Source organism: Meleagris gallopavo, chromosome 7, assembly GCF_000146605.3.
Source record: "Meleagris gallopavo isolate NT-WF06-2002-E0010 breed Aviagen turkey brand Nicholas breeding stock chromosome 7, Turkey_5.1, whole genome shotgun sequence".
In the NCBI taxonomy this organism is placed as follows: domain Eukaryota; kingdom Metazoa; phylum Chordata; class Aves; order Galliformes; family Phasianidae; genus Meleagris; species Meleagris gallopavo.
In genome coordinates, this window is record NC_015017.2 from 7,058,416 (window position 1) to 7,070,140 (window position 11,725).

General features: G+C 42.9%; 2 protein-coding genes across 5 annotated transcripts in view; both read right to left on the reverse strand.

The window, feature by feature from the left end:
- The window catches only part of OSGEPL1 (O-sialoglycoprotein endopeptidase like 1), a 7,372-nt gene extending 2,153 nt beyond the window's left edge, over positions 1–5,219 (reverse strand). The window contains exons 1-7 of one of the 2 annotated variants that reach the window (XM_031554137.1): positions 5,038–5,219; positions 4,288–4,531; positions 3,007–3,394; positions 2,236–2,440; positions 2,008–2,156; positions 1,312–1,442; positions 1,097–1,168 (exon numbers count right to left, since the gene is read on the reverse strand). In XM_031554137.1, coding sequence (XP_031409997.1) covers positions 1,097–1,168; positions 1,312–1,442; positions 2,008–2,156; positions 2,236–2,440; positions 3,007–3,394; positions 4,288–4,493 — 1,151 coding nt within the window. In that variant the 5' untranslated portion in view covers positions 4,494–4,531; positions 5,038–5,219. Of the gene's footprint in view, positions 1–1,096; positions 1,169–1,311; positions 1,443–2,007; positions 2,157–2,235; positions 2,441–3,006; positions 3,395–4,287; positions 4,532–4,889 lie in introns of both variants that reach the window. The other variant, XM_003207423.4, reaches the window with a different exon arrangement.
- A 1,328-nt stretch (positions 5,220–6,547) lies between these two features.
- The window catches only part of ORMDL1 (ORMDL sphingolipid biosynthesis regulator 1), a 5,711-nt gene continuing 533 nt past the window's right edge, over positions 6,548–11,725 (reverse strand). Inside the window, exons 2-4 of one of the 3 annotated variants that reach the window (XM_010713352.3) lie at positions 9,792–9,986; positions 7,774–7,925; positions 6,548–6,706 (exon numbers count right to left, since the gene is read on the reverse strand). In XM_010713352.3, coding sequence (XP_010711654.1) covers positions 6,571–6,706; positions 7,774–7,925; positions 9,792–9,965 — 462 coding nt within the window. In that variant the 5' untranslated portion in view covers positions 9,966–9,986 and the 3' untranslated portion in view covers positions 6,548–6,570. Of the gene's footprint in view, positions 6,707–7,773; positions 7,926–9,791; positions 11,663–11,725 lie in introns of those variants that run through there. The other 2 variants (XM_003207416.4, XM_019616954.2) reach the window with 2 other exon arrangements.

An 11,725-nucleotide genomic window follows, 5' to 3' on the forward strand; every position in this document is an offset into this window, starting at 1 on the left:
TAAAATTATCTGATGATCAGAGGGCTGTCCCTCTGGGGCTCTTCAGCCTGGAGAAGGCTCTGGAAGACCTTAAAGCAGCCTTCCAGTACCTGAAGAGGACCTACAGGAATGCTGCTAAGGGACTTCATATAAGGGCAGGTAGTGAAAGGAAGAGTTGGCTTTGAACTGCAAGAGAGTAGATTTAGACCAGCTATTAGAAAGACATTCTTTACTGTGAGAGTGGTGAGACACTGGAACAGGTTGCCCAGAGAGGTTGTGGATGCTCCCTCCCTGGAAGCATTCAAGGCCAGGCTGAATGGGGCTGTGAGCAGCCTGGTCCAGAAGGAGGTTTCCTTGCCTAGCAGGGGACTGGAACCAGATGATCTTAAAGGTCTCTCCCAGTCCAAACCATTCTATGATTATGAAAATGCAGTTGGACTCAGAGCATTTAGATTTATGACTGTAACAACTAAGAAGCTAGGGAGAACGTACTACTTAACTTGCTCCTGTTTTCCATACTACCACAGTAACAGGTAAATACATAAAACTTTATGATGTATGGCGATTAAAATCTCTGACTCAAAACTAACTTAAATGCTGAAGATAATAGAACCACTGAATGGTTTGTGTTGGAAGGGACCTCAAAGAGCATCTAGTTCCAATCCTCAGCTGTGTGCAGGATTGCCAACCACTAAATCAAGCACCAGATAAGGTTGCTCAGAGCCCAGTCCAATCTGGCCTTGAACACCTTCAGAGATGGGGCATTCACAGTCACTCTGGGAATTAGTCCAGTGACTCACCACCTCTTTGAGTAAAGAATTTGCAGCTAACATCTAATCTAAATTTTACCTCTTTTAGTTTCAAGCTATTCCCCCTTATCCCATCGCTAACAGATCATTTTAAAAGCTGCTCTCCCTCCTATTAATAAGCTTCCCTAGAGTACTGGAAGAGGATGACATTTACTTAACAACTACATAGAAAAGGAAGTGATGGTAACTTTTCAAGCTTATATGCTCTCTAGAGACATTCCTCATGACTTTGTGCTAGTCTATACTTCCACTTTGACTGAGTACAGTGAATTAATGAAGAAAAAGACTGAATGAACTGAGTCACTTACTTTGGTTCATAGCGGATGCCATCAGTACTGTGTAAAATACCACATCCTGCATGCAACCTTTCAATGCCATTCCTAAGTGAGAAAGCAATTATGTATAAGTGTGTCATAACTGTCTGAATTTATAAATATATGGTTTAGTCACCATATACAGAAATGCTCGATTCTGATGATTTAAAAGAATGTAACAGAAACACACAAAGAAAAACAGCCCTTACCATGCAATCATAACACCATTATCAGTGCACAGTCTTGGAGGAGGAGACAGAAAAGCAAAACCATTTGCATCTGCCAGAGTTTGCAGGTCTTTTCTGATAGACTGATTACTTGCAACTCCTCCTGATACGACCTAACAGGAGTTTTAAGGATGGAGGGGAAAAAGAAAAGAAAAAGGTATCAACTCAAAAGAAAGGCCTCGTAGGTCAAACTAAATTAGCATCCTACCTAAAAACAAATATATCAGATAAAGTTTTGAAGACTGCAATAAAAAGCAAGTATATAAAGCTAAAACCATTTTTAAAGACTGAAACCTATCAGAAAAGAATGTGAGTGTATTATGGCTAAAAACTATTCCTGAGTGAAAGCATGCTATAAATAGATCAGCTATCAAGTACTTGGCTGCCCTAGATCAAACTGTCTGACATGAGCTATTAGAAAAGGTCAGGTTAGTTGATGTGAAAATACCCTTCTAGCTTAAAATCTAACTATGAAAGATGTCATATAAATACCTGAAGTTAATATTACTTGAATCCTTGTATTTTAGCTAAGTTTAATACATACTGACATGTATGTTATCTATCACTACGATTAGTTCTGTCATGGGGAAAAGTACAAGGAAATCAGCATCCTGAATGACGTTACGTTTAAATATGAAAAGCAACATGCAAAATGATACAAAAATGATGTATACCCACCAGAGTTGCAGTTTTTGGTAGTAATATGCTATTTTTTATGCAGAAAAGCATGGCTCGGTGTGTCCGCTGGATAATATGAGCAGCCACTACGTGCTGTACAGCTGCAGCAATGTCCTCAACACAGGACAGGAGTTCACCTTCTTGAATACCTATAAAAATGTATGATCAGATGGGTTTTCCTGAGTATAGCTCATGAAGTACATGGTTTGTATCTGACTTTAAGAATACCTTCTTCTTTTTCTTTCTGAATAATGGATTTGTTGACAAGGCTCTGAAGTCCAGAAAAAGAAAAATCACAGTTACGATACTGCTGCATGGGAAGTCTGAATGTGTACCTTTGCCAGTCTCCAGTTTGAGCCAGGTGCTCTATTGCCTTTCCCCCAGCCATGCCATGGCACTCTGGGTGCTTTATTAAAGAGAGCCTTCTTGCTACCTAAGGAGAAAACAGACTCAAAATAGTTACAGGAGGACTTAATGCAGTTTTCCGCATCATTTTATGCAGTCAGTGGACTTTTTTGTTACAGCAATGAGAAATACAATTCCTGAACAAGTTGAGAAAGCAGGAGGACCAGCAGATCTTGCAGGAAATGTTAATTACTCAAATTCTAGGAAACACACGCAGACTCTCATACTGTATTACTAGGTAAAGGGGAGCAAAGTTGTTTTCAATTTTAAGCAATTTCCCATTCCACCCCTCCTCTTTCAACGCATGAACAAAGGTATCATTTTTTTTGAAAAATATGCTTGTTGGAAAACAAAATAGCAAGTGCCTGATTTTATAGAATGCACTCAGTAACCAAGCAATATAGACTGTCAAAGCCAAATCGGGCTTTTCAAACTACTAAAAGAACAAATAACAAAAATAACTATATGTATAACTATATGTAAAACTCCTATCACATTATATTGCTGTACTCAGGCTAATGCTAATACTATGCTTAAGTAGCTTATCTGCAATAGAGGAAAACAAGTAGATTCGCATGTGTGTTGAAGTATTACCTTATCTAGCATGTCACCTGGTGCTATATCTATGGTCTGTCCAAGCAGAAGGAAATCTGAAACTCCTCGTGCTACTGCCAAGATGCAATGACCTCCGGAGAGTAAAAGAACTAAGAAGGGAAATTCCACTTGCTCTGTCAGTCTGATGGTAAGTGCGTGAGCCTCCATGTGATGAATGGGGATGAAAGGCTTCTGGTACCTGTCCACCAGCTGTAAGCTGTACTGCAGTCCCACCTCCAGGCTCAGCGCAAGTCCTGGTTTCACTGTAGTTGCAATAGCAGCGAGTTCATTTACAGAAACTCCGCTGGCACTAAGCGCTTCCTTTACTACTTGCTGGATGTTTTCTCTGTGAAGCTGTTGAGCTACGTGAGGAATTATTCCACCTGCTCTAGTTAGAAACAAGTAATTGCAATATATTAGTATTTCATAACGCAATCACAACAATAGCTTTTTCAACATCTTGTAAACTTGCCACACCCTGCCCATTTTTTTTAGGATGTTTTCAAATGCCTTGTTTAGTCTAAATGACATGAACTATATCTGTGTACTGAATAGAGCATAATTATCACTGGGACATCAGGAAAGAATCCAACTTTACCTTTCTTGGCATGAGTTCCTCTTAAATCTGCTACTCCTCTTAAATCTACCTCCATGCCATTCCAAAGCAATGGCTGAAACTGAACATAGTCCTCCACCGGCCAGTTGATGTACTTATCAACCAATGCCTATTTCTGAATAATTTTCACTTAACTGAAAATATTTTGTGGTTTTAGTAGTACTACTGCAATGTTTAATCAAAATTCATGAAGAATTTATGTACTTTTGTAGAAAGAAATTAGCACAAGAAGATGAACCTTAAAAAATGCACACCATTTCTTTCCACAGACTTGCAGAGCGAGCTGGAGACAAAGAAAGGTGGGTCTTCATATCAGAGATAATGGCCTGAAGTCATGCCAAGGGAGGTTCAGATTGGATATTAGGAAATGATTCTTCTCAGGAGTGGTGAGGCATTGGCCCAGGCTGCGCAGGGAGGTGGTGGGGTCACTGTCCCAGGAGGTGTTCATAGAAAGGGTGGATGTGGCACTGAGGGACAGCGTTAGTGAGCACAGTGGGGATGGGCTGATGGCTGGACTTGATCTTGGAGGACTTGGCTCTTCACAACAGTTTTCCTGAGACGCTTTCATACAGATGATATTACAGATAACAGTAGCATCACTACTGAGCACCTTCAGCCACAACTGCAGCTGCATAAGAAGGTGCTATGAAGCTGTCTGCACTTACTTCAGGTGCACGTCCTTTTGGCTCTGTAGCGCTTCTCCCAGCACCCTGCCCGCCTCGTCCAGCACCGCCGCGCCCGTGTCATCGCAGCTCGTTTCGATGCCCAGCACAAGTCTGGGGAGCCTCGCACAGCGCGCGGAGCTGCTGCTCAGCCATGCAGCTGGGCCGTGCCTCGCAGGCTGCAGGAGGCGCATGGCTGCGCTGCCCATTGGCAGCAGCTGGTCTCGTGGTGATGTCTGGAAAGGAGCTGCACAAAAAACAAGGATCTTCATAGAGGGCTTTCCAAGTACGTACTACTACAGAACTAAAGTAATTAAAAATACAGTACACCATGTTGAGTCATCATCCCCGAATGGGCTGAGAAACCGTTTGGATGTGGTGCTCAGGGACGTGGTTTAGCAGAGGACTGTAAGAGTTAGGGGGGTATGGTAAGGTCGTGGTTGGACTCGTTGATCGTTAAGGTGTTTTCCAACCTGAGCGATTCTACGATTGCTGTGGAAAGGTGCCGTTACCATTAAAGCTACGGAATACCCCGCGGTTTTTAAGGGCTTAACGAGAACTGGCGTTGTTGTGGGAGGAGGTGGTGGCCTATGACTTTGCTTTACCTGAGTCGTGCCCCAGGACGATGCCTTCGGGATCTGCCCCGCCTACCGCCCTGCCGCAGCCCCGAGGAAGGGAACGCTTCGCACCGCGATCCGAGCAGCCTCGCGTCGCTGCCTCCGTAGCCCAATTTCTGCTTGCGATGAGCTTTACCTTCGACTGTTCCTCGTGATATTTCGCTGCCCCCAGCCTGATTTTTAAAGCCTAGAAACCGCGCACGGCGCGCAAACAGCTACAACGTCGGCTGCCCCAGCCCGGGGCAACTCGGCAGCCGTAACCCCAGCCTTCCCGCCGTCCCCAGCCGCCATCACGGGGTGGGGCAAATCCCGGAAGTGACGCTGCGCTGTTCCGTGGCGGCGGCGCCATCTTGGTGCCGGGCGGCAGCGCGCCCCCTACCGGCAGCACGGCTCCCAGCCACCCGCGTCACCGCCACCCGCGCAATGAAGGGTGGCTTACACGAACGCTGTAGAGCGCTGAGGTAACCGTGTGAGGGATGTCAGTAAAAAGGAGCCAGGTAACGCTTCTTGCACAAAGGAATTATTTACTTCCAATAACTCAAAAAAGAAAAGTCACGCTTTTTGAACAGCATCTTCATCACACGTTGGTAAATTATCCCGGCAGGAAAACAAAGATTTTTCCTTCTCTCCCCTCCCTGCACCCAGAAGACAAAGCGAGCCTTCTGCCAGCTCCGAGCCGCCCGCGTCTGGCACAGGAGCTCTGCGCCTTCTCCCGTCTGCTGCCAGGGCAGCTCACATGGGTCACACAGCGGTGCCGTTCCCGCATGCCTCCGTGCAAGTCCTTTCTGTCTTTTTCTGCAAACTGTAAACAGTCAGGTCGTGTAATCTGTCTCTTCACTTGCTGCTAGCACCACTTCTGTTCTAACCTACGATCCACACAGAATTTCTCTTATTCCTCTCATTTGTTTATGGTGAAGCTGCTTCTCTTACAAGTCCCTCCCTCCGGCGTGGCACGGCTCAGCAAGTCCTAATTACAGATAGAAAAGTCAATGTTTTGTTAGCAAACTGAAATAAACACAACAGTGGCAGCTTGCAAAAGCATACCTAAACTGAGCTATCGAGTGCATGTAGCAATCCCTGAGCAGACAGTTACGGACTTTCTCCAGTCTCTGTGACAAAAATTACAAGGACAGATAAGGCATGAATCATACCGTCCCTTTTTACCAACTGTCATGGTATTTACTGAGACAATCTTGTATAATGCAGTAACAAACACACCCATTCACAATCCACAGAGCAGGAACCAGCTACTTTAACCTATTTACAAAATGTTGCCAGTCCTTTGAATGGAGGCTGCTGGATTTATACAGTAAGTTACCATTTGCGTCACGGCTGACTGGCGCTGGTGAAACATCACTCCCCATTTCAGCAGCTATTCACACCTCCCTTACCTGCCTCAGCCAGACCTACATCTACTCGTAGTGCTGATTACACCGTAGAGCTGGGCCTGCCTTCAACATCGGGAAATCTTCCATCTATCCACATTTCAGTATTTGAAGGCGTCTTAGAAACTCAACTTTCACCCCAGACAGTGCTGCAAGGAAGCAGTAATTGATCTCAGATGTAAACGCATCTTTCACTGAATACAATTAGATAACAGCAGATTATTCGTTTCCTTTGCCCAAGAAGCAGAATCTGTGTCAGGATCAGTCAGCATCACACCTTCTGTCTAGTATTTATTGATGCCAAAGATTCGAACACCGTGCAACTGTGGTAGCTTGGGGATAAGCACCGTCAGAAGAGAGGTGGTGTTGAAGATAAAGTGTGCCGGATCATACTTTGTGTAGAAACTCGCCAGGAAGTACCTGCAGGAGAAAAGGGAGCAAGCTTAACTGCTGACACCCTTATCCACAAACACACCAACAAAGCATGGCTGGAAAAAGATGCTTTGTGATCAGTTATATTTTACCCATTAACTACAGATGTGTTCTTGTATTAAATACCTCATCTTAGGTTCTACAATGTTATACAACAGTACTGTAGACTAAGTATCTTCTTCCAATACTCCTCAGAGTGCTGAAAAACAACTCTACAGAAACGTCACAGTAGTGCGTTGTTTTCCCTACAGCAAACAGGAAACAGTTATTCAGCTTCTTAGGCATTACTGGTGTTTGAAGAGTTGTGTACAAGTGTTGTAAGTAGAGCATTCCTACAGGAAACTATCTTTGAAGAAAGAGAGAGGATTTTTTTTTTAGCAGTTACACGTATTTATTCCCATTTCTTTAACTTCCTATACAGAATAGTGTATCTTCCCTCTCACCCCTTGACCCTGCCAAGCAAGCAGACATCTTCCTTTTAGGAAAAACAGAATGATTTTTTAGAACTGTATATTAAATACGTATCAGATTTCTTTCAGTTATGCAACCATACTTTTGTCAACAGAGACAGGTGGTGCAGAATTTCCAATCAGCCTATTTACATAACTAGTGTAAACAGAAAGGCAATCTGTAATACCTTGGATCCCCTTCGGTGAGGACTGCCGCGTTCCTCACAAATGACAAGTTACAGAATGGTTAGCAACTACTGCAAAGTAATGGACATGCACTAACAATTAGCTTAGCTTTTCAATATTTATGACTTCACAATCTTCTTCTAAAGAATTTCAAGAGTTGATAGGTTTTCTCATAAGGTTTCTAATCTTTAAAACCCATTCCATTAATAACTATTTACGAACTTCAACTTCAGTGCTTTGAATTAGCGTTGAAAACTGAAGGAAGAGTGTTGACTACGCGGCCTGTAAATAAGTACTCCCTACATCTTTGAAGTAGATACAAGTGAAAAAAAAGAAAAGTAAATTGCAACTCATTTAACGGAGGCTTTTGAAGCCATGGTTTTATGACTCACTTCATTCATAATATAGTTTAGAACTCACAGAATTATAGGAGAGATGGTGAAGAATTTTCTTGAAGATGTAAATTGTACTCCATAATCCAGTTGTTCCCAGTGTGTCAGGAGCCTCGCTTTCCCCTGATCAGGTGTTTCAAAAGGAGTCCCCTTTACTGCATGCAAGAAGACATACGTTCCCTGAAGGAAAATAAATGAATACATTGATACTTTTAGCTGTTACATAATTGCTACATTGTTCAATGCATTGCAAAAAACAAACAGATAAACAAAACAAAGAAAAAAGAGTAAATGAATTCTCACCTTAAAGAGCTGCTAACCTGAAATAACAAATTATAGGAGAGCAAAGAAAAGCCAAGAAGTGCTTTGCTTGAAGTTACGCAGTCAGTGGCACATCTGGCATTAAAGCCAAAGTCTATGTGAGCCACAGCGCAGTGCTTCATCGTCTGCATTAGATGGCAAAGATCACATGAAGCCAACAGAATTCACACAAGCACTGTAGCAAGTTCTGGGCTGATGATTTATGTTACTGCTTTCCTAGCACAGTATGAAACTGAGTTATGAGGCAGAGTTTGCACAAAGTAGAAATCTACGCCTGGTGAATACCGGCAATATTACAAGAACTTCTGAAAGCTTCCTCAACTTCCCACTCGCTTCAGATGCTTGGAAGCTGAATACCAGCAACCTGTTGAATACCATCTGTCCATCTCCTTAACCATGTTGGTTTCTTTGTTACTGTTTGATGGAAAGATGCTATGGCTAGGCTGCTCTGAAAGATCAAGTAGCAGCTGTCAATTCCAGTAGGAGAGCCCAGTTTCAACAAATGAGCAAAGCTTCCAATTTTAACACTCATTTGTCTTTTATTTGCCAACTCCAAGCAAGAGTCTCTACCAGAAGGTATCAAAGAGTTCAGCAGTCTTCCAGGTGCATTCACTTCTCATGCACAGAGATGGAAAGCTTTATCCAGAAAAAAAATCTCACTTTTCTGAAGTCTTATGAAGGAGGTGAAAGCTGACCAAGTATCAAGTTTTTGAAACAGCCTCTTGTCTGGAGGTCTACTCGAGAATTATTTTGCTTAATTAATTATCTGATTCGTGCTTTTTCCAGCACCTCAATTTTAATAACCAAAAAGGCACTTTCAGGACATCCCAATGCTTACTCCACATTTCATTTTGCACTGATACGTGCAGAAAGAACCTCTAAAATTGCTTTCAATGTCAGCTAAAAGTTTTCCACATTCAAAGATAAACATATATAAATATAATTTTAAGCAAAAAGTGCCATTTAAATGCTTCAATACCCAAAGTACAGTTTATATCCATCTTCTGCATTTCACTAGAAAACAACTTGGCAAGTGCATGCTATCATCCCTGCTGTCATTATAGCAACCTACGTGAATTTCATAAGACATTTGGGAAATATAAATTAATTCTTACTATTTGAATGATTACAACAGAATTATAGCACCATGGGCAGAAGAGAGAGAAAGATTTTCAAGATCTTCTGTATGCAAAAGCCTCTGGAGGCTGAAGTCATAATTCATATCACAATCCACTAAATAAGAAATGGTTTCAGGGCTTGACTCAGTGTGATCGAGATCTTCCCAAATACAAAGTTTTAGTTTTTTTCCATGTCATGCATATGACAGAGTTCTGCACACAAGTCATTCAGCTAAAATTGGTCTGGTTTGACTAGAAATCGAAGCAAGAAAAAGAACACAAGTGCTTCCGTCTAAGGAAAAGAATCATCTAAAGCACTGAAATGAAACATCTTGAGATACAAACAGATTTATATGGAAACATTAATAGATAATACTCTTTTTATATATTACATTTAGTGGATTGATAAACAAGAAATATCTCAAAGCCCTTATGCTTAAATCCAAAGTGATCCTCTATCACTCCTCCTCCCCAAATGAGCCAACCCATTCAACAGTGGCTAAGCCACATACAGGTGGTTTTGGTTTCAGCCCAGCTATTCCTCTTTTCGCCTGCTTTTAAAATTAAGCATGTGTGAACAACTTTTTCAACAAGACAGGGTACTCACCAGGTTGTGAATCACATTTGTCAAAGTCCATGCGACAGGGACACTAAAGAAAGGAATGCTGAGCAGGACGATGTGAAGCAGGCCAACTCCAAGCGTGTACGTCAGCCACATTCCACGGCTGCTCATCACCCGTGTGTTTGGATTCACCTCGCTGTGGGCAACTCCGACATTCATTTTTTACCCTGCAGAACAGAACTGTTCCGAAAGTGAGACTACCGTATTGTAGAGGTATCTAATACATGCAGCTCCAAATTAGGAAAGATGCTGGTTTAAATAAGTAGGTCTGGAATGAACGCTGCACACAAGCTAAGGCATAACTCAAGAGCTTCAAGTGAAGCACGATTTATAAAGAAATCAAGACAAAAGGGCTGTTGGGACTGTTTGTTCACAAACAACCAACCAACCAAATACAAACACCACCAGGTCTGCCACAACAGGGATGATGTGGGATTAGTGAATTGTGCTGACACAAGGGCAAGGCGTAAACCAAGAAGGACACCAATCTTTGTAACTTTTATCCCTTAAGTTCCTTTCTTCTGCCACTAGTATCCACTGTTCTTTCCAGTTCTCATCAAACAGTTTTCCCTCATCTCACTCACATTACAGCTATTTGGGAATTTTGCATATACTGCCTGCCTGGCAACCTGTTGCTAGGAAGACTGAATTTATTCCTACTTTTTTTGTAGCATGAGATCAGATCTCAGATTTCCAACCCCTGCAGGTTTCGGAACTCTTACCTTGCTGTTTTTATCTGATAATAGCCAAAAGCTCAGAAGGTTTCTACTTGACAGACATACACAAACATATACAACGCAATTTTTAATCCCCTTTTCTTTAGGAGATTAGCCTGGTGTGCTACTATTTGTATTAAGTACTAGAAAAAAGTTTGTTTCATTTCTTGAAACATAAATAGTCATTTCAACATAAATAGTCATTTCATGATTATTTCAGACCATTTATAAACGTTTACAGGACTGGGATGGAGAATTAACTGCTTTCTGAATCAGTTGACAGGAACATTAACTGGCAGAAATAGTTGGCATTTTTTTTTTTTTTGTGAAGTAAGTTTGTTTCTGGTACTTGTTCAGTATTGCAGAGCACCATCATATCTGTAACACCACAGATTAATGCACTATAATGTGTGTATTATGTGTGTAAAATACATATTAACAGTAGTTGGTAGTATGAAAATACATGAGAGGAACCTGAAATTGAACTGTGGTGATGCCAATTATAATCACCCTTTGTTGCAAAGCATTTCATAGTTAGTCAGTACTGTATTTTGATATAATGAACCTATTTTTTCCTCAGCATCTCTCAGTTAATCAGCCGGACACATTCTTCATCTACTGATTCCTACTGCCAGAAACCCAGCTGTATTTTGGCTTAAGAAATTGGAACCAGCTCCTCTACTTCCACCAGACGGTGCTCATTCAAGGCCCCCTACAGACAGATCTCTGTGTCCAAACACACCTGCGCACCCAGGACTGCCACAGCACAGCTGCTTTGCAGGGCTGCAGGCACCAGCCGCAGGGTAGGAAGCGTGTGCTGCTACGTGATGTGCGTGGAATCGGCAGAAAGATGAGAAGGCGTGAGGTGACGCGGCCGTGCCGAACAGGGCACGAGCAGAAAGCGTCTCACAGCCTGTCATCCCACCTCACCGTGGACTTTTAGACACAGCGTGACAGAACAGCACAGGTTGCTGCGGTGCCCCGTCCGTGGAGGTGCCCAAAGCCAGGCCGGATGGGCGCCGGGCAGGCTGAGCCGGGGCCGGTAGGGCTGAGAGCTCCCTTCCAACCCTGCCGTTCCGTCATTCCACGTCCCATGACTCGGGCTCTCTGGACGAAGGCCCGCAGCAAACCCGGTGTCCCGCTCTCACACACAGTCGCAAAGCCCGACCTCCGATCCCGCAGGACGGGAGCACCGCGACACGG